At 29.6% G+C, this 23,167-nt stretch overlaps 1 protein-coding gene across 1 annotated transcript; it reads left to right on the top strand.

Moving 5' to 3' along the window:
• The first annotated feature begins 6,174 nt into the window (after positions 1–6,174).
• On the top strand, positions 6,175–11,860 carry LOC109802177 (putative WD repeat-containing protein C2A9.03). Its single transcript, XM_020363415.3, has 9 exons — positions 6,175–6,473; positions 6,604–6,771; positions 6,936–7,022; positions 7,492–7,626; positions 7,961–8,071; positions 9,026–9,117; positions 9,189–9,294; positions 10,351–10,437; positions 11,181–11,860. The coding sequence occupies exons 1-9, from the start codon at positions 6,354–6,356 to the stop codon at positions 11,592–11,594; spliced, it is 1,320 nt and encodes a 439-aa protein (XP_020219004.1). The 5' UTR covers positions 6,175–6,353; the 3' UTR covers positions 11,595–11,860.
• The last annotated feature ends 11,307 nt before the right edge of the window (positions 11,861–23,167 follow it).

The following is a 23,167-nucleotide window of genomic DNA, read 5'->3' as shown; positions in this document are numbered from 1 at the left end:
CAGTCCAAATTTGATAGCTGTTCAATTTATTCAAGACGTTGCCATCAAAGACAGGCACCGATGATACTTGTAAATTATATTATACGAAAAGTTGACCAACATTATTCATAATATAATAAGAGTTAATCATCTATATATTGTCAGTGTAAATTTCTTTTTACATTGACAGCCAATCAGAATTGTTAATAACTGTTAATAGTGCATTTTCATCTGCTCATTTAATTAAATTAAAATAAAAAAGATACTATTAACGATTCTGATTGATTGTCAGTATAAAAAATTTTATACAGACACTGTATAAGTGGTTAACTCATATAATAAATGGTTAATTGTATTTTAAATGGAGAAACTAATTAAAGGTACGTAGGAAATAAGGAAGCTTATAGATGGAAAACAAACAAGTGGTTCAAGTGGTCCAAGCATTTTCAATTCATCATGTTGTAAATATATATGTCCCTTATTTTTGGTTTCACTAACAAAGTATTAAAGAATATTAATATGTAAAAATTCTAGGATGGTCCATACTTGATTTTGATAATTGGATAAAACATGATTGAATGTATTTAGTGAAATATAAAAACAAGTAAATATGTGACTTAATTGTTTCAATATAAAGTCTCGATTAGCATTAATCACTAAATGCCTATCATGGTATAGTACTCTTCAATTTCTTTGTCGGAGGAATATGTCATTGTGGACGGACTAATAAAATAATCTGAATGAGAAGTAATAGAAGTATACGTGCGTGTATCCAAAATTTCAGAATGAGTGTGGCAGTGCACGATGGAGCATGTTGCAAGCCCAACAAGCCCTAATCCTCCACTCATCAATTATTGGACTCAATAATTGGCCCATTAGCTTTTTTTAGTGGGTTTCTGCTGATGTTGCACTACACGTGTTTTATGAATTAATAGGTTTAAATTGTAACTCAACTTGGGTCAGTTGTGTTGTTGGTTTAATTTTCTGAATTATTAAAATTTGCAATTTTTTTTAGTTTAATCCGACTCAAATTTATGGTGCATCAGGTTGACTTATTTTAATAGTTTTGTCTAAAACAGTTGGGAATTGTCTTAATATTTTTTTTTAATAAAAAAATTGATTTTCTGTTTTTCTTCTCACCTAAATCATATTTTTTAAATGTATATTTTTTAATCAATTACTTTTTGACATAATCAGTTAAACATTGAACTTTTTTAATAACTAAATTCCAATCAATTTTTTTTAATAAAATTATAATTGTAATCATTTTTTTAGTATCATTAATTATGAAAAATTATATAATATTGTTGCAATTAGTTTTATTCAGTAGCCAATAATTTGAAATCATAATTAATTATTAGTTATATATATTAATAAAAATATTTAAGAAATTTAATTTAATTAAAAAATCAGTTATAAAAATAGTAAATATTGTACAATTATTATTAATTATAAGCAATAAAAAAAACATTTTTGTTAATTTGTTATATTATATATTTTATTTTATGTTTAATAAATAAATAATTTATAAATTAGTAAATATATTTTATAATTTTAAAATAAATAATTTTTTACACATTTAGATTCTGCCAAGCTCATTTTCAAATTTTCTTACTATCCGTTATATTTTGTTAAAGATATCTTATCTCACTTATAATAAGTGGATAACACATCCATGAGTTCTCTGTGTAATAATTTTTCTTAAATGATAACTAACAAATTCGTAATTTTCTCATATGTTCTCCATGCAATAATTCTCCTTAAGATGACTATTAAATTGTATGCATGTAATTAAAATAATATACTAAAAATTAATTTATTCATATATCATATAATAATTAATTGATATTTCATTTGATTAACCTTATATTAATATATATATATATATATATTATTTATTTATTGAAAATATAAAAATTAATTTTCACAAACAGATAATTTATATTTAAATTAAAATTTTCTCCAATTTTAATTTTATCTTTTGTTGATTCTTTAGCTCCTACATAAAAAAAAAACTTATAATATGGAATATATTAAATGTTTTATTAATATTAAATCTTTTAAAAACTTGAAACGTAAATATAACAAATAGTTGCGCCTATTATAATTCAATAACATATAAGATAAATTAAATAAAATTGTAATTATAAAATATGAAAATGACCAAATTATTCCATTATTATAACATCTTTACATTTGATGAAATTTAAATATATTAAATAATAAATATAAATATTTATAATTTTTAACATCAAAATTAATTTTATTATTTGGTAAAAGGATATATTAATGATATTATTTCTATAGCATAATTTATAATTTAATAGTTTTTTTATCAATTACATTTAAGTTTTATATTTAGATTATAAATAATAATTAATGTGAAATTAAATTATATTATAATTTTAAAATATAACGATTATGTTAAACATTTGTAATTCTTTTAAAAAAATATATGCATCATTTATTTTATATATTATATATAATATAAATAAAATAAATATACTTATTTTTAAATTAAACTATATCCTTACTACATTATATTGATCACTATACTAATAATTAATAAATGTTTATGTCAACTTTTATAATAACATATACATGTATATTTTTTAAATTATGTCTATTAGTATTTTTAAGCAATTAAACTTTTTATATATAACACTATTTAATAAATTTAAGATTTAAATGTGTTTTTGGCCCATTAACTATTGCAGTCAGGCGAGTTTAGCCTTTCAAAATTTAATTGAACAATTTTAACTTCTTAAATATTGCGATTGTGTAATTTTGGTTCTTCATTTTTTAATTTAGCAATTTGAATCCCTTAAATATTATAATTGTGTGATTTTAATTTCACCCATTAAAAATTTAATAATTTTTGTTGATGTGATGATAAATGGTGACATAATGTATTGATATTTTTATTATTTTTTTAAAATATATTCATCTCACCTAATATGTTTATATTTTTATAAATTATTTTAATATATATCAATTTATATTTATAGGATTATAAATTTATCTAGAAACATACTATTGATATTAATTTATCAATAATATTTTACTACTACTAATATATATATATATATATATATATATATATATATATATATATATATAATTATTTATTAACAAAAAATACATTATTTATACATGAATAAAAATTATAATGTTTTAAAATTATACAATTGTTAACATATATAAGTTATATATATATATATATATATATATATATATATTAATTTTAAAATTATTAAAATTTCAATGAAAGGGACTAAAATTGCACAGTTATAGTATTTGAAAACTAAAGTTATTTAATTAAAAATTTATAGGGATCAAAACCGTACAATACTTAAAGATAAAACTTAATTATCCTTTATTAATACATTAAATTATAATAAAAATGAAAAGTTATTCATCACATTGCAAATGTTACACTACATGCTTATAAAGTCCCACTTAATTGATTTTCTGTTTTACTTTTCCCATATTGTTATTCCTCTTGAGAGCATTATTGGTGTTTTTATTAGTAGGCTTATGTTAGATATCAAAATGATATTTTCAGTATTACATAATTAAGTATAAAGAAATGAAACATAAAATTAATATTAGAAGTAGCGTGTAAGAATTTACACACATAATATATATATATATATATATATATATATATATATATATATATATATAATCAATTTTATCTAATCTTAAAATATAATTTTTATTATCAATAATTTGATGTAAAATATAATATTATTGTTAACGTATCCATTAGTTATCATAGAGTAAAAAAATATATTAAACTCATTATTTTATACATTAATTTATAAATGTCATATAGTGAACATTTTATATTCTTATAAAATAAAGATAATGATAATTTTAAAATATAAATAAAATATACTTTAAAACATGAAACTAATAAAATAATTATGTTTTCAATAATTTTATTATTTATAAAATATATATTAAATCAAATATTGTGCATCTCATAGGTAAATATACTAATTTTTTAAATGTGAGAACTAAAAAAAAAGAAAAGTAAATATGTTTAGTGGACGAGAAATGAAAAAGAAGGTTAATTAAAATACTACGATGTACCGGTTATTTTTTCTCAATTTCTTACTTTTTTTTCTCTTTATTTTTCTTAAATCTAACATTTTTTTAAATTTTTTTTACCTATTTTCATTTATATTTTATATTTCCTTTCATTTTATTTATCATCTGTCTATTTCTTTTCTACAAAAGGGATCAAAATGATTTTTAGGGTTAGGTTTATTTTTGTTTTTGTTTAGTTTATTGACTTTCTGCAAACCGGGCCTGACTAAATTCAAAGCCCAGTATTGTTTTGTTTTTGTCTATATTAAAAATATGAATCTTTTTGTTACTATTGAGACCAGCCCACGCACTCCCCTCTGTCGGTAGCAGATAGAGAGCTCTTTTGGGCCCTTGTGGCTACGATAAATGGGTCTAGCCGCTTCAAGATCGTGAAGTTTTTCTTATTCATTTATTTGCTTATCTTCTAGATTAGATTATAAAATCAGAAAGAAAAAAAAAAGATTAAATTTGAAGTTTATTTTTTTCTATTGTTCATATAAACATTGTTTATTTTATTATTTTTAATATTTAATTAAATTATTTATTATTATATTTCAAAACTTGTAGAGAATATATTGTTTAATTTATTTCTAAGCAGTAGTTTTTAGCTTCATTGCAAATATTACTATTTACTACAAGTAATTATCAACTTTCTAAAGAGTTATAAAAAGTGTTGGTATAACTATAAGTGATTTAATCAAAGATTGAGATATGGTCCCGACCTAGGAAAGGTATCACTTTATCTCCACAATGATTCATCAAGTGGAAGAAAATTATATTTTTTAGTTATGAAAAAAAACTGAAAGAGATTATTCGAGCAAAACAAGATATGGTATATCACATTCGAGAGGTAATTTGTCTTTAAATTCAAAGACTTTAGTGTCTTGGACCGTGATGTCATTCCCTAATAATTATTTATATAAAAAAAATGTTGGATAATATAGTGTAGGAAGAGAAGAAGAAAGTTATAATAGATGAGTGGGGACATGGTATTAGGTAGTGCGGTGGAAGATAATAAAGTATATATTATAAGAGATGAAGACGAGACAGAAACTCGAGTGTCCCACGAGGTTGTCATCATCTCCTTTTTCGTCCACACAATGTTCCTTTACTCGCAATTCGCAATGCAATAATACCCTCCCTCCCTTTGTAATTATAAGATACCCATCATTTCATATCATACCATTTTTATATATATATATATATAATTAATTCAATTATTTAATCACATCCATCAAATATAACCAACGTGTATTATTTAACATATATGGTTGCAAATTCAATTACAGATCATGTATAGAAAAATATTTTAGTAAGAGAAACCAAATTTACTTTAATAATTTACATATTAAAAAGTTAATTTTTGTCTATTGATTAAGATATTTTTAGTGTAGATAAATAAAATATATTATTATTTCTTTTGAGATCTTATAAAATAGTATCATAACGGCATTGATTAAGAAAAATAATATAATTTATTAGACATTTTTAATTGCTTGAAATTAATGCGAGTTTAATGATTTAAAATATTTTATATTATCAATCAACTTAAATTAATACATTTAAAATATTTTATATTAACAATCAACTTAAAATATCTTTAAATATGATTCTTAATATCAAAAATTACATTATGTAATTATAGATAAAATTTTTATTTTCAGTTTTGAAATATTATACAGAACATGTTTATGAAATTTTTTTAAGTGATATTATTAAAATTATCAAATTTATCATCTTGTTATTTTAACAAAGAAAGCTCATATAATTTCATTTATACAAAAAAAAAGTGAATGAAAATTAAAATAGAATAGAATAAAATAAAATGCGAGTAAACATAAAATCTAAACATTCTTATTAAGTTATAAACGGCTTCGTTATAATCTGTTTATAACGTGAATTATTTATGAACTGTTTATAATGTAAAGAAAAATTACATTGTTAATGGGTGTGTATATATATATATATATATATATATATATATATATATATATATTAATAAATGTTATATTTTATAATATTTTTTATTAAGATATAAAATATTTATTATGTTGATATTTAATTTAAAAAACGCACGTTACAGAAAGGCTTTTATTATTCCATTCATTGCTTCCTTCCTTCTTTGGCTCAGATTATTTTATTGGTAAATTAAGATGCAGGAGAAGGGGTAACCGTGTTCGTTTCTTTTCTTCATTCACCTTTCCTAATCCTAATCCTAATCCCAGAAGCAACACGCTGCAATCAACGCAAGGTTTGAAATTTGATGCACGAAACCCATCATGTCCTACGATGACATGTACCCTTTTGATCACATGGACGAAGACGATTTCTTTGACGACATAGATGACCAAAACCATGGTGGGGGTGTTGGGGATGCTTCTCTTGATGAATATGAGATGGTTTGTTGTGTTCCTTTTCCTTTTCTCTTTTAGGGTCTGCTTTGTTTTTGACTTGTTTTATGTTATGTATTCATTCAACTGATAAAAATTGGATTTTTTATGTCTTTGTTGTGTTTGGTCATTGGAACAGCTTACTAAGGTGACTGATACATCAGCTGCTCAAGCAAGAAAGGGAAAGGACATTCAGGGAATTCCATGGGAGAGGTTGAACATATCCAGAGAGAGGTACAGGTTGACAAGGCTTGAGCAATACAGGAATTTTGAGAATATTCTTACGTCTGGGGAAGCTGTGGACAAGGTTTTTTTTTTTTTTTTTTTTTTTCCTTTTGTGTTAACCTTTGCCTCTTTTTTTGTGTCAATTATTTGGGGTTGTTGGGGAGCAGGGAAATAGCATCAGAATTTGTTTGACTAATGTTTTGATGTTCAAAGTTTGTTTATTTATTTATCTATTTGGGGTCCCAGGAGTGCAAGCAAATGGAGAAGGGTGGAAATTACTATGAATTCTTCTATAATACAAGAATGGTTAAGCCTACCATCCTTCATTTTCAGGTTTGTTGACTTTTCACATGCTTCATGCACCTAGCTATTTTCTTCTTGTTCCTTTGTATGTTTTGTATGGCTAATAAGCAGTTGCTAACTCGTGTGTGCTTGGATGTATGTTATTTTGGTGGTTGCCTGTCTTATGTATTTGACCAAAACGGCGTGCCTGTACTTCTTATACACTAATTTTATTCATGGAAATTGAGGAAAACAGATTGGACCGGAGAATCTTCAATTTGACATTGTTGTCTAACCCGTTGACTGTACGATACTGTAGAAGTTGGATTGAGGCTGTTTTGTTGTATATAAAACAAGCATGTGTCCATTTGCATTGAACACAGAAGTAATGTTTCTCTGTATAGTTTATGGTCTTACATAATAGGTTTGAGTGCTTTCTTATTAATTTTCAGCCCTAAAGATTTTTACTGAAGAGAAGAAGAAAAATCTAGCTTAATGACATTTGTTTTGTGGGATGCAGCTGAGAAACTTAGTATGGGCAACTTCAAAACATGATGTCTACCTCATCTCCAACTACTCAGTTAATCACTGGTCATCGTTAAGTGGTAATTTGTCCGAGATAATCAATTTTGCAGGGCATGTGGCCCCTACTGAGGTAATGCATTCTCTTACACATCCTTTTTATCTATTATAAAGATAGAAGATGAGTGTTATTTGTGTTTTTCATGCTTTATTAATGCAAGACTTATATGTGGAATCTACATTATTTTATCGTTAGAAATCTACAGCTGTTCAATATGCATGTGTTGTTAATGAATTGGAGAAGATAACATGGTTCATTTGAGTAAACAATTTAGTTACAATTACAACTGTTAATTATAATTAATTGTATAGAAGAACACAATCTTAAATTGCTTCAATAATGCTTTACTTGAGCATGCATTTATAATTCCTTTGCTTTACATAACTATCATTCTTTGGTCTTGTAGAGATATGCAGGAAATTTGTTGGAAGGATTTTCACAGACCCAGATTAGCACATTGGCTGTCAAGGATAATCTTCTTGTTGCTGGTGGGTTTCAAGGAGAGCTTACTTGTAAGGTGAGTCCACATGATTTGTGCTGTTATTATATTTACATGCCAGTATGATAATTTAAAATGAGGAAATTATGTCTTCTCTGCCATTTTTTTCCCATGTTTGTGCCTGCATTGGGAAGGGTTACTCCTTTGCTTTGAGTTACTAAAAGTTTGAGTCTAAATTCACTCTAATCTTATTAAAACTTTATTTTTTTTTTTATATTATCTTTATATTTACTAAAGAGGGAGACATTTTTGTTAGATTTTCATTTCTGGTAAATTCCCTGTTAAAGATTGTTAAGCTTTGACTTTGGTGAGTAATATCTAGAGTTAAGATTGAATCTTGGAAAACAAAAGGCCTGTATGGTTCAAACAAATGTATTTTGTTTTTCATTCTCTATTTCTACTAATAATTACAAAAGTATCACCTTGTTTTTACTTTAAAAAATGGCTACCTCTGCTTGTGGGGAGCTTGTTCTCCCTTATTTCTACTCTTATTTCTTGTTTCTATCACAAACACTTCTCAACCAAGCTCCACTTAATCACGTAAGGTTAATTCCTAGTTAATAACCCTTGATTTTGGGGGTCAAATTTTCCTTAATTCACAGGACTTGCCTTATTAGTTTTTTATGCTCTTTACATAAGAACTGTCAAGCTAATGCTTAAGATGGCGTCAGTATATGTAGGTTGTCTTTGTATGGGTTGTTCTTGTGTATGTAGTACTACCGTACTTGAATCCTCATACATGATTATATGACCTTGGTGATTTTTCTTCTCTTTCTCCTATTGTTGCTGTCTTGCTGCCGCCTAGCTCAGCAATATATATTTATTAATTAGCACATAGATTAGTTTATTCATTTTATTGGGTATGTAGTAGGAATTATTGCTGCTACACAAGCCTCTACTTCTCTCTGTTTCTATTGTTTATCCTATTAGGATTATGTTGGATGCAGCTTATAATGTCTATATTGAATGCAGCGTTTGGATAAGAAGGGAGTAAGCTTTTGTACACGGACAACACATGATGATAATGCTATAACAAATGCAATTGATATATATGAAAGCTTGAGGTATTTTTCTTACCAAGTTTGTTTGTGTCAGTTTGGAACATGAACATTGCTTAACATCAAAACTTTTGCAGTGGCGCAACACATCTTATTGCTTCCAATAATGATTGTGGTGTGAGAGAATATGACACACAAAGTTTTCAGCTTTTGAATAACTTCCAGTTCTCTTGGCCAGTGAATGTGAGCATCTCTAAGCAATCTAACTGATGCAGTTTATTTATTTATTTATTTTTATTTTCTTTTGCTTTTTCAATTACTGCTGTTGGCTATTTATTTTCCCATTCAGGTTCAGTTCATTTCAATTTTCCTCTCTTATACTGCTGTGTTTATTTATTTATTTATTTTGTTGATTAGAAAAATATTGTATTAGAGATAGAAAGAGAAAATAGTATCAAAAGATGCCAGATAAGAATTCTTAGAACAGGTAAAGAAAATCAAAACAAAGGCACAAAACTGATGTCCTATAACTATAAAACTAGTAAGTGTAGAAGAACAATCTCTTTGCATATCTTAGATGCTGATTCCTGAACTCCAAAGAGAAGCCACACACACTAGAAAATTTGAAAGACATGACGCAACCTTATAGATACAAACATTCCTTCCCAATTTTTGCATACACCGACAAACCACACATGGCCATATTGTATTGGTTTTCATCTTAATTCTTATTTCCGAATCCTTAAATGTGAGCATGAAGAAACTGATCGAACCAACTAGGACAAACTCATTTCTTGCAAAAATACCAAAAAGATGATTTCAGAAGTAGCTCACAGCTTAACAATGCAGTCGGACTTGAAGCTGCACAAAAAAAAAATTGACCTTAGAAGAAGCTTTGGATTTCCAAATTAACTTATCTAGGGGAAATCGTTCCCTTGTAGGAGAATGAGTGAGAATTGAAAATAAGATTTGCATGAAAATTTGACAAGTATCAGAACAATCCAGGTTCCAAATTCCATGTCTTGATTAGACAAAAAGGGAGCATAATCAAGTAAAGCCAAGAGGATTGAAGTTGACTGGTTTTTCTATCGTTCAAATAACTTGTACTGTTGGATTGTCTTAAATTGATTTTCTTGCTTCAAGCTTGGCTATTGCAATAACATTTTTTATCAACTATTATTTTTTCTACGTCATTTCTAAATCCAAGAGAATGAAGTTTTGATTGGATATTTTTTATTAGCTTTTTAAAAATTTATTATATATACTGCCCTGATTCCTAACTATTTGCTCTTGATGCAGCACACGTCAATCAGTCCAGACCGTAAGCTTATGACTGTTGTTGGAGATAACCTAGATGGATTGCTAGTGGATCCACAAAATGGGAAGGTACATAGTTCCTCTGGTCATGCATTTATTGGAAATTTCTGTTCGAGTACATTTTTTTCCTTCTTTATTTCCCGGTGAATATTCTTTTACTATCTTTTGATGGCCTTTTAGTTGATGCGTTTGCTAATGAATCAAATCCTTTAATTTTGTTTCTCCTAAATTTATGTCTATGATTATTGTATATGGTTGTGAAGCTGGTTAAGTTTCCTATTTGGCTTTTAGATATTGCAATTGCTAGAGAAAAAAGACTAGTCTTTTTTTTTTTTTGTGAACTTGAAATTTTCTTTTAATCTTGAATTATTGGTAGAAAACTGGAAAGCAATCGATAAAATAAGTCCCTAGCTCTTTGTTATTTTTGGAAGCATGCCTTTGGTTACCATATTTTGTGAATTAATTTGATCAAATTGAAACCGGTAAATTAACATAATTTGTTTGTACGCGTATTGCTGGTCTCCCTGTCTTAAGTTTAAATTGATCATACAAGGAGAAAATATGAAATGAGCAAAACTTTAGTTGACCATATATGTTGTGATACGGGTAGTCACTATTAAATTAAACATCTCAATGGGGGATAGTGATTCGGTGAATGCATGCTATATATGAAAAGGGTCGGTAAAGGGAGATAAAGTTGCAAAATAAGAATGCAATGAAATTGAACACCATGTAGTTACTTTGTAGCTTTACACTACCAAAAACCAGAAGAAACTTCCACTAACATATTTGGGACTTGTTTGATTATTCAGACTGTTGGCACAATGGTCGGTCATCGAGATTACTCGTTTGCTTCTGCATGGCATCCGGATGGACGTACCTTTGCAACCGGGAATCAGGACAAGACTTGCAGAGTATGGGATGCTAGACACTTGTCATCTCCTATCGCCATTCTCAAGGGTAACCTAGGGGCGACCCGGTCTATTCGATTTTCTTCAGATGGCCAATATATGGTGGTTGCTGAGCCTGCAGATTTTGTGCATGTTTATAGTACAAAGGCAGACTACAGAAAACGTCAAGAGATTGATTTCTTTGGGGAAATTTCTGGGGTTTCTCTGAGTCCTGATGATGAGTGTATGTATATTGGAATCTGGGATCGGACTTATGCAAGCTTGCTACAGTATAATAGGAAGCACCAATATCATTATCTTGATTCCTACTTTTGATCTTGGTTCCTGCTAGTTGATTTAGGTTACTCATTGACGTTATTTTATAGAGCAGTTTGGGATTCTAGATCCTCCCCCCTTTGTTTCTGGCAGTATTTTATGTAGGTCAGTCTGATTAATCAAAGACCACAGCATCAAAGGATATTTCTATAATGAAATCATGTCTCACCTTCCTTGTATTTCTGATCTTCTGATGTGAATGGCATCAGCAGAAATCGTAAATTGCATGGTATTAATGTTATATATATATATGTTGTCTTCCTTCATATCTTCGTGCTACAATGCATATAGTTTGGTTTAATTTTATTTTGGAATGCACATTCATGGTGCTCAGTTAAGCAACTTCTAAGGTGTAACCGTGCCTTGGCTGGGCTGTTATGTTTTCTTTTTCCGAATGCTGTGTTCAAATGATTCCTTTAACATTTTTTATTATTAGATAAGTTTTATGCAGATGTCACTAAATGAAAAATGAGTGCAAGTTAATAAGTAGAGTGTATATGAAATTTATCTAAAAATAGAAATTATTGTGGGATGGTATGTTAAATTGTTAATAACATTTCTCGTGTTCTCTTTATGGTTTTTAAGTAATTTTTGAAGGTAAAACCATTGCTTAGTGCATATTGTTTTCTCTTCATATTAAGTGAAATTTATATAAAGGATGACAAAAAAAAGAGTGAGAGAATAGAAAGAAGGAAATAGAAAAAATGTTTGGCTATATATGAAAAGGAAACAGAAATGAATAGAAAGATGCAGAGGTATCACAAATAATTTAAAAGCTTCTAATTTCATCAAACAAGTTATTAAGAGCTGTAAATAGAAGTGATTTTCACTTTCGACCAACTCACATGAAAGAAAGAAATTTTTTTTTTGAAGTTCTTGTGTGAGAAGTTTATTCAAACATGCCTAACTAAACGATTAATGTCTATATGCATATTGTTATGCACCATCATAAGTTAGATGGGTCATTGTGCACTCCCAAAAAAGGCACGCCAACCAACTTTAGGCTTTTGATGATATAATTTGAATAGAACTGTGTAGCATAGAAGAATAAGGAGTGATGATTGCATTGGTTTGAAGTCATATAAAATACGTTAGTGGATTGGATTGCGTAGGATATGATGAATGTTTGTTTACTTTTGTTACAAAAGGAGATTTTTATTTCTACTAAATGCAAGACTCAAGGATTCACACATTTGATGTGTTTTGATGAGCATTGACAAATTGATTTGGGTTAAAATTAATTTTTAAGTGTTATGATTTATGTTTGGATGTTTTATCCAACACAAACTATAATGTATCTTCGTAAGGCTGTTGTATTACAAAGCTAAATTATAAATTTAATTTATAGTGTTTACAAAGTTGTATTAATATAACTACATTCAAAAAATTGTCTTTAAATTTCATGTGAATAATAAGTTAGTATCCATGTCCATACCAGTTTAAGTTTTTCTGGGGAAAAACAATTTTTTAAATCAAAATAAGCAGTTTTTTTTATTTTTTATTTTATATGTATTTATCTAAACTATGTTTTTCTTTTTAAAAAATACAATCGTTTTTATATTTTTTTTTCCTACTCATTTCTTAAAGAATTATTCTTTTTAAAGTATTTTTTTTTAATTTTTTATTTTGAACAAACTGCTCAAGAAATCCCACTTTTATATTCTTTAGTAAAAGAATTATAAAGATGACAATAAGAGTCAAGTTAATACTTATGTATTCTATCTTAACTCAATCTCCACAACTAAGACAATTCTATTGATTTAACACTGTTTATATGTCTATGAATTATATACTTAGACTTGTTACTATCATTATAGGTAAATGAATTATTTTAGTGTATCTTAATGCTAACAAGAAACTTTTTTAATATTAATTTAATTATAAAAAAATTAGTGAAACAAAAAGTATTAATAACACGTGCAACATCCAACAATTTTAAAAACATTTAAAATATTAATTACAAAATATACGTGTGTATGGTATAGGTTGGGTACTATATTATTTAGACTTGCACTTGTTTTTTTGTTGATTTTCGTGAGTAACTATTAAATTTTTGTTGATTCTTATATGATTAGTTAGTATTAGTTTGAAACCTTAGTCATCCTTAAAAGATTTAATAAATGAATTGATATTAATTATCTATTGACAGTAGTGTGTAAATTGTATTCAATAATATTTTTAATGCTATTTTACTAAATTAATAGTTAGAATTAATAATATTTAAAACAAATTAGTTGAATACTTATTAAAAATGATTTGAAAGTATAAAATTTACTTTTAACTTCGCAAACGAAGATGTTATCATATATAAAATTATCTTACAAAAGATGTTCTCATCTATTGTTCAAAATAAGAAATATAATTGCGACTAAAAAAATAAAATTTGATTAAGTAAGAATACTTTTTATCTATATTTTCTTTTTGTCCTTTTTTATTTTTCTATCCCGTGTTACACAAAAGATAAAAGGCCCTTTTACATTTTGTTCTAAAAAATTTAATAGGATATCTACGTTTTTCAGTATCAAAATAATAATAATAATAATAATAATAATAATAATCTATACCTATTATAAAGGAGATACACTTTAGTAACCACTTTTTTGATCTCCACTTTTTAGTAGACCGTAAAAAAAATTCTTATATTCTAATTTTTAATATTTGTTTGTGTATAATTATCAAGACACGATACCTTGACTCCTCTAATAATAATAAAAATAAGGCCCATTTTACTTCTTATTCCATAATTTAATAAGATACCCAGGTTTTGCATTCTTTAAGAGTCACATTCAAAAAAAAAAAAAAAAAACCTTATTCCTTCGATCTCTCTTTCTTCTAAATACAAAATGGTTTTTGGGTTTGAATCACCCAAAAATATTATAAAAAGAATACTTTAAGCTTGATATAAAATATAAAGCTCGAGTATGAGAAATTCTATGATGAAAAAGCACCTCAACTGGTTCACCGTGACGACTTTGAAAATATTATTTTTTAATAAAAAACAAAATTTTCTAAACATAAATCAATCTACATAGAACTAAACATGCTTTATAAATGTACATCGTGGTATCAATTTAAAACAATCGAGAATCCCATCGATAGTTTTCTCTTTTATGGTATCAAATTTGAAATGCCTTTCTTGCACGATCAATTATTTAATCTGTTGATAAAAAAAAAAAAAAACATCACTATACTCGGGAAATGAAAAAAAATTCAAAGCAAGTATGAAGCAAGACAAGATCTCGGATCATTCACCTTAAAGAGAGGCTGTACCAATTCACTAAAAGAAACAAGTGTTTCTATGAGTATCTCCATGGCATCGAGTTCTTACTCGTTAACATATTAACTTACAATCATTAATTCACCACTTGATGATGCTGATATTATCATTCACACATTAAATGGCTCAGGCCTTGAGTACAACGTAGTTACTGCTAGAAAATATTACTAGAAAAATAAAACGAAAGAGGACTATGTTATGAGACTAGTCATTATCTTCAAAGTAAATTTTGGTGGATCTATAATCTAAAATTTGGTTTTATTCTTCAAGGTTTACATAATATTGTGTCTAAACACGTGCACTCGAGACTGAAACTCATAAGAGTCTTATAAATAATGTCCCAAGCATCATAGTATGAGGAAATCATCTTCTCTTTATCTTAAGATTCATTTTGTTACCTCTTTATACAATGTAGAGGGAATCAGTCATTTAACAAATATTTAAAAAATGTTTTTAATATCAATGATAAAATAATTAATATGTCAATAATAATATTGAAATAATTAGTATTTATATTCAATTATTTCCACAATCCTCCACTAATGACATAAGTGAAAGAGGGATACAACAAATTCTAGATAAGAAAAAATTCATGTGTTTAGGTGTTAATGTCCATAAAATTAAATTAACATAGTGTAGTGAGACAACACTTTATGTTATCAAGCATAAAAAAAGTGAATTATTTTTAAATTTAATGAGTTTAAGTTGAAACCCCACAACACACACTTTTACCCTTAAAAATGTGATAGTTTCGCAATTTTTTTTATTATACATATATGTATCTTGGATTGCTCATAAGTGCTCTAAAAAAGTAGCTTAAGTCTTTCATGGAAGGTAACCTATGTCTTCAAACTCACATAAGTAGAAACATCAAGTGTGTCTCTATAATATGACTCATATAAAGGACTATGTATTTATTAGGAGCTTATGACTCAACCTCATATCAAACATTATCTCATTCCATAGCAAAAAAAAATGCATAAAAATATTCATATGACTTCATTTGACCACTAATTGGGTGTCCATCATACTTTCTCCATTCATGGCTTTTAGCACATTTCCTTACATATCCAAGATATTATCTCATACATATGCATCTTTTTTTTTTCTTTTTCTTTTTTTATTATAAGCACTATTAACCATTGTAACTTATTAATCACAATGAAGGGATACAAGAGATGTAAGTCTCCCCACAATTGTATATTAGTCATTAGGCTTCTTTAACTATTATGCTTATTCACTTGCATGTTCAAGCATTAGGAATTTCAATTCCATTGTAAATCATGTTATACATATTTGTTTTATTGATTTCTAAAATATAACACCACATCTTAAAGTGAATATATACTCACTTATCTCATCATTTTTTGAACTTCAATTTGTATCACAAAACTTTTTTAGACAGTTGAAAAGTTAATAAACGATAAACTACAATTCACAATATCTTTAGATACTTTTAAAAGGCATAATTTTTTTTTTCAATAATCATCATTTGGATTATGAGTGTATATGCTCAATCTACTTACAATATATGCAATATCAGTTATAGTGTAATTTATGAGATACATAACACTATCAATTATTTTTGCATATTCAAATAAGAAATATGAGAAATGTTCAAACGACACTGATGTAACTTTTATTAAGTATTACATCGTTCAATAATTTTATATTAAATGTGAATTTTATAAATTCAACTATTAGATTGAAAGTTATTTACTCTTAGATCATATATACAAATTTTTTTATTAATGCAAGATAATATGACATTTCATTCTTATAAAATAAAATTGACGTAATATATGCATTTCAAAATATAATAAAATATGAATGTGACACCCTCTACCCCAACATAATTACTTAATAAGCATTAACTATATTTAAAAAGTATATTAGAGTGATATAAAATAATAAATATCATAAGGTAGAAGATGCACATTCGTAATTAACATTTATACCAAACTCAAGAAGTCATAATAAAACAAAGATTATAAATTAATCCCAGTAAAGGTGGCAGTGCCTCCTAGTTAGGAATCAATTTATAATTTTTTGTATCATACAAATATATTTAAATTTCAAAAGAAAGAAAATAAAACATTATTATCCCAGAAAGAAGCCTAGCTAAGCCCGATGTCACATCCTATCAGAGCATGCCCACTTAAGCCTCTAGACTTCATTACCAACATCCTCATGATTAAGATTACCTGCAACATAAATATAAACATATACAAGAATAACAAGAGGAGTGAGAAACTTCTCACTTAGTTGCAGGTATAGAAATAAAAGTTAAATAGCACACACACACGCAATATAATTCACATATATAATCAATCTCACATATATGCTTATGTATAATGATTTTCTTGACTTGACTCACTAATGTATGCATGTGGCGCCATACGGAAGTTTCAGAATTTATCACTGGTGACCCAAAGGTACACCTATCACTGGTGTTCATACACCTCGTTAGCATGTTACATCACTGGTGTCCCGAAGGCACACCTATCACTGGTGATCATACACCTTGTTAGCATCACTGGTATGCGGCCTCAGCGGCACACCTGGAATAATATATGCATATGATGCATGTCATACATTCATAGACTCAACATTTAGCATATTACACATATAAGATTCATATTTCATAATTATGATTTATTTTATTAATCCAACTTTAATAGTCCAATAGTCCAACAGTCCAATAGTCCAACGGTCCAATAGTCCAACGGTCCAATAGTTCAACAGTTCAACGGTCCATTCATGGATCGTAGGTCACAAGTCATGAGTACATATTTCATACAGTCATATCCTCATAGGTCCGCATAGGTCTCATATATACTTCATATACTCAAGTCATAATAAGATCTTCATAAGTTCGCATAGGTATTTTTATTCTAAAACTTATTCTTTTTTAACATCAATTACATATTTATTAATAATAATATATTAAGATCTTTTAAGTAAAGTAGGAAGCTTAAAAGGTAATATAAGATAATAAGGAGGCTCAGCCTTCCATTTAAATAACAGATTACAAATTTATAAATACTTAGGAGGCTTAGCCTTCCATTCAAATAATAGATTAATAGATTCTAATATGTAAATAAATAGGATATAAAACAAATCACATCAATAATACATATTCAAAGAAATAAATAGCAAGCAAGAGATTGGGAGCCAATCCAACAAACAAACTATTTAACAATTATTCCCACACCCCCAAGCAAGGTTTCCCACTCCCCCCTTACCTGGATAAGTAGGAGTTGGAACTAGCGCAATAACTCTCTAAAAACTTGGGCAGAATCTCCTCTTCTCTTTCCTTAAAAAGGAATCGGAATTAGGGCAGAATCTCTTCCTCTTTCTCTTTAAACACGGCACTGGAGCAGAACCTCCTTTTCTTTCTCCTTCTCTCTCTTACTTTCTCTCTCTATTTCTCCAGAATTTCCTTCTCTCTAGAATTCTAAATTTTCAAAACCTTAGGCCCCTATTTATAGAAATTTTGAAGTTACTATGCACTATGCACTATTCATTAAAATAATATTATAAGTTACTATGCACTATTCATTAAAATATTAAAATTAATTAAAAAATTGAAACTTGCTTCCCTCGTGGTTTCCTTAGCAGCCATTTACTGTTCACATATACGTATACGTGAATAGTAAAATACGTATATGTAAATAGTAAAAATATGTATACATAAATAGTAAAATACGTATACGTAAATAGTAAAATACGTATACGTAAATAGTAAAATACGGGAATAAAATACTTATTCACATAATAAATAACTCTTTTCATTTGAATAAAATTTTGGGATATTACATTTCTCCCCTCCTTTAAGAAATTTCGTCCCCGAAATTTTCCTGAAATAGAAAAGGATAATCTTCACGCATCTTGCTTTCTAACTCCCAAGTAGCACTTTCTTCAAAATGTCCTCCCCAAACTACCTTAACCAAAGGAATTTCCTTTCCTCTTAGTTGTTTCACCCTCGTATCATCAATTCTTAAAGGAACTGTTTCATAGGTAAGATTATCTTTCAACTGAATGTTGTCGGACTCAATGATATGGGAAGGATCATGGACATACTTTCTGAGTTGGGAAACATGAAAGACATTATGAAGATTTGAAAGAGATGGGGGTAAGGCAATTTGATAGGCTACTTCACCAATTCTTTTAAGGATTTGATAAGGACCAATAAAACGTGGAGTAAGTTTACGGGACTTCAGTGCTCTGCCCACTCCTGTCCAAGGAGTAACTTTAAGGAATACATGATCACCTTCATTAAACTCAAGGTCCCTTCTCCTCTTATCACTGTAACTCTTCTGCCTACTCTGAGCTGCTCTCATTCTCTCCTGGATCATCTTAACTTGTTCAGTAGTTTGTTGAACTATCTCAGGTCCTAAGATAGCATTCTCTCCAGGTTCTACCCAACACAAAGGTGTTCTACATCTCCTACCATATAGAGCTTCATAAGGTGCCATCCCAATACTGGAATGGTAGCTATTGTTGTAGGTAAACTCTATCAAAGGTAGGAAACTATCCCAACTACCCCCATGTTCTAAGATGCAAGCTCTCAACAAGTCTTCCAAAGATTGAATAGTTCTTTCGGTTTGGCCATCTGTTTGGGGATGGTAGGCTGAACTCAATCTAAGCTTAGTGCCTAGAGCCTCATGTAAACTGTCCCAAAATCTAGAAGTAAACCTAGGATCTCTGTCAGAAACTATACTAGTAAGAACCCCATGTAATCTCACAATTTCACTTATGTACAACTTGGTTAGTCTCTCCAAAGAGTATCTAATGTTAATGGGAATAAAATGGGCAGACTTAGTCAATCTATCTACAATGACCCATATAGCATCTAAGTTTTTCGCAGCTTTAGGTAACCCCACTACGAAATCCATAGAGATACTATCCCATTTCCACACAGGCACATCCAAAGGTTGCAGGAAACCTGAAGGTTTTTGGTGTTCTACCTTAGCTTTCTGACATACCAGGCAGGCATACACAAATTCCTCCACTTCCTTTTTCATCTTAGGCCACCAGAACATCTTCTTAAGGTCTTGGTACATCTTAGTGGCTCCTGGATGAATACTAAGGCTACTCCTATGTCCTTCTTCAAGTATTGCTTTCTTAAGTTCAGGCACACTAGGAATACACAACCTATCTCTAAACCTCAATACTCCATCTATTCCAATTTTAAATTCACTTTCCACACCTTGATTTAACTTCTCAACTTGACTCAATAAGAAAGGATCTACCTTCTGACCTTTTCTAATTTCATCTATCAAGTTATTAGTCACCTTCAAGGTTCCCAACCTAATACTCTTAGAGGTTAGTTCACACCCTAAACTCATATCCCTAAATTCCTCAATCATGTGCAATTCCCTCATCATTAAAGAAGAAATTCTCAAGGATTTCCTACTCAAAGCGTCAGCTACCACATTAGCTTTGCCTGGGTGATAGTTCAACTGAAAGTCATAATCCTTAAGAAACTCTAACCATCTTCTCTGTCTCATATTTAATTCTTTTTGGTCAAACAAGTACTTAAGGCTTTTATGATCACTAAACACCTCAAATCTAGATCCAAACAAGTAGTGTCTCCACAACTTAAGCACAAATACTATTGCAACTAACTCGAGATCATGGGTAGGATAGTTTTGCTCATGGGTTTTAAGTTGTCTAGACGCATAGGCTACTACCCTTCTCTCCTGCATAAGTACTCCACCTAAACCTGATTTGGAAGCATCACAAAATACCTCAAAAGTCTTGCTAGGGTCAGGTAATACTAACACAGGGGCACTAGTTAGTCTTCTCTTAAGTTCTTGAAAACTCTCTTCACACTTAGAGTCCCACACAAAAGGTTGGTTTTTCCTAGTCAATTTGGTCAAAGGTAAAGCTAATTTAGAAAAACCCTCTATAAATCTCCTATAATACCCAGCTAGTCCTAGAAAACTCCTAATCTCAAAAACTGACTTAGGTGCTTTCCATTCAAGAACCGCCTCTACCTTAGAAGGATCTACAGCTATCCCATCCTTGGATATCACATGCCCTAGAAAATTTACACTCTCCAACCAAAATTCACATTTTGCCAATTTAGCATACAACTGTTTCTCCTTAAGGGTTTGAAGAACGATCCTAAGGTGCTCAGCATGCTCCTCCCTATTCTTAGAATACACTAGGATATCATCTATGAAGACCACTACAAATCTATCCAAGTAAGGGTGAAAGATCCTATTCATGTAGTCCATGAAAACACTAGGTGCATTAGTCACACCAAAAGGCATCACTAAATACTCATAGTGCCCATAACGAGTCCTAAAAGCAGTCTTTGGGATATCCTCGGATTTCACTCGGATTTGATGGTAACCTGATCTCAAATCTATCTTACTAAACACACAAGCTCCAACTAGTTGATCCATAAGATCATCTATTCTAGGCAAGGGATACTTATTCTTAATGGTCACCTTATTCAATTGTCTATAATCTACACACAATCTCATACTTCCATCTTTCTTTTTGACCAATAAAACAGGCGCTCCCCAAGGTGAAACACTAGGCCTAATGAATTGTTTCTCTTGTAGTTCCTCTATTTGTTTCTTAAGCTCAACTAACTCTTTAGGAGACATCCTATAGGGTGCTATAGATATGGGTGCGGTACCTGGCACTAAGTTTATACTGAACTCAATCTCTCTCTCGGGTGGTAAACTAGACACATCCTTAGGAAATACTTCAGGAAATTCTCTCACTAAGGGAATCTCATCTAGCTTACTTGTTAAGTCTCAATTTTACCTCTTTTTGGATGAGACTTATACAAGATTTAATGATCAAATTCTTCCATTCTTTGTATCATTGCATATAATTGTTCTCATTTTGGTTTCTTTTGTATATGCAGGTATTCAAGTAGAGAATTGAGGAAAAAAAGGGTTAAAGGAGTGGAAAACAAAAGAATTTAGGAGCAGAGCAGGTAACCGCGCCAGGCGCAGTGTTAATCGCGCCGGGCGGGCATAAAATAGAGTACTCTCAGTCTTTGGGAACCTCGCGCCGGGCGCAATTTATAATTGCGCCGGGCTCAATTCAAGGCCGAGAGTACATTGAGCATCAGGGGAAGCCCGCGCCGGGCGCGAAGTGTAACGCGCCGGGCGCAATAACCCTAATTTGTCTCCTCGGGCTGCATAAAAGGGAAATGTCGAGGGTTTTCTCCCTCATTCACACATTGGGCGCGTTTTGGGAGCTGTAGAAGGGATTCTCGGAGCTTGAAGCCGTTCGTGTGTGGGTCTTTCCTTCGGTTCTTCCTTTCCTCTTCCATCTCTATTTTAGTTTTCCCCTCTTTGTTTTGAGAGGTTCTATCCATTGTATTGGGGTTTTGATGTAACCAACAAACTGTATTGTAATCCTTTTGTGTTTAATGTTATATATGTTTTGTTTCATTCCTTGTTGTGTATGATTCCATGCTTGATGCTTGCTTTGGCTTGATCACCCTTTGCATGATTTAAGGTTTCATTGAGTATTGGAAAATATCCTTGAAACTAGTTTTGAACATATGCCTAGTGGGAATTGTATCTAGGGATAGGGCTTGACCCATTAGTAGTCTTAAAACCCTAACCAGTAATGCAGGTGGAGGTATTGAGTACTCAAGGGATTGATATTCAATATTTTGCACCTAGGCTCTTTCTCTAAGGAATTAGGTCTGAGTAAATTTATGGTTGACTGAACAATGAATGTAACAAGAGATTAAGGATACATTAGTGTTACGTTCGGTGAAATCTGACCCCCACAACCTCACAATACCACAATACCATTCCTTACCTTTTCCACTCATAAAACAATATTTATTTACAGCTTTCATTCCAATAGTCACAACTTTGCATTCACTGCACAAACTATGAAATTGGAATTATTCTTTAGTCACGAATAGTCAATAAATGCTTATATTACCTTCTAATCCCTGTGGATACGATATTTTTACTACTTGTACGGCCGGTACACTTGCCGTGTTTGAGTCCGTTGAGGGAAGTAACTTAATCTATAATTATAAATAAAAGTACTTCAACGGAAATCTCAACAAGTTTTTGAATTAGTCACACCAAAAGGCATCACTAAATACTCATAGTGCCCATAACGAGTCCTAAAAGCAGTCTTTGGGATATCCTCGGATTTCACTCGGATTTGATGGTAACCTGATCTCAAATCTATCTTACTAAACACACAAGCTCCAACTAGTTGATCCATAAGATCATCTATTCTAGGCAAGGGATACTTATTCTTAATGGTCACCTTATTCAATTGTCTATAATCTACA

Source organism: Cajanus cajan, chromosome 4 (genome assembly GCF_000230855.2).
Source record: "Cajanus cajan strain Asha chromosome 4, NIPB_CcT2T_4, whole genome shotgun sequence".
Classification (NCBI taxonomy): domain Eukaryota; kingdom Viridiplantae; phylum Streptophyta; class Magnoliopsida; order Fabales; family Fabaceae; genus Cajanus; species Cajanus cajan.
Note: the sequence above shows the minus strand (reverse complement) of the source record. Positions and strands in the feature narration are given on the sequence as shown.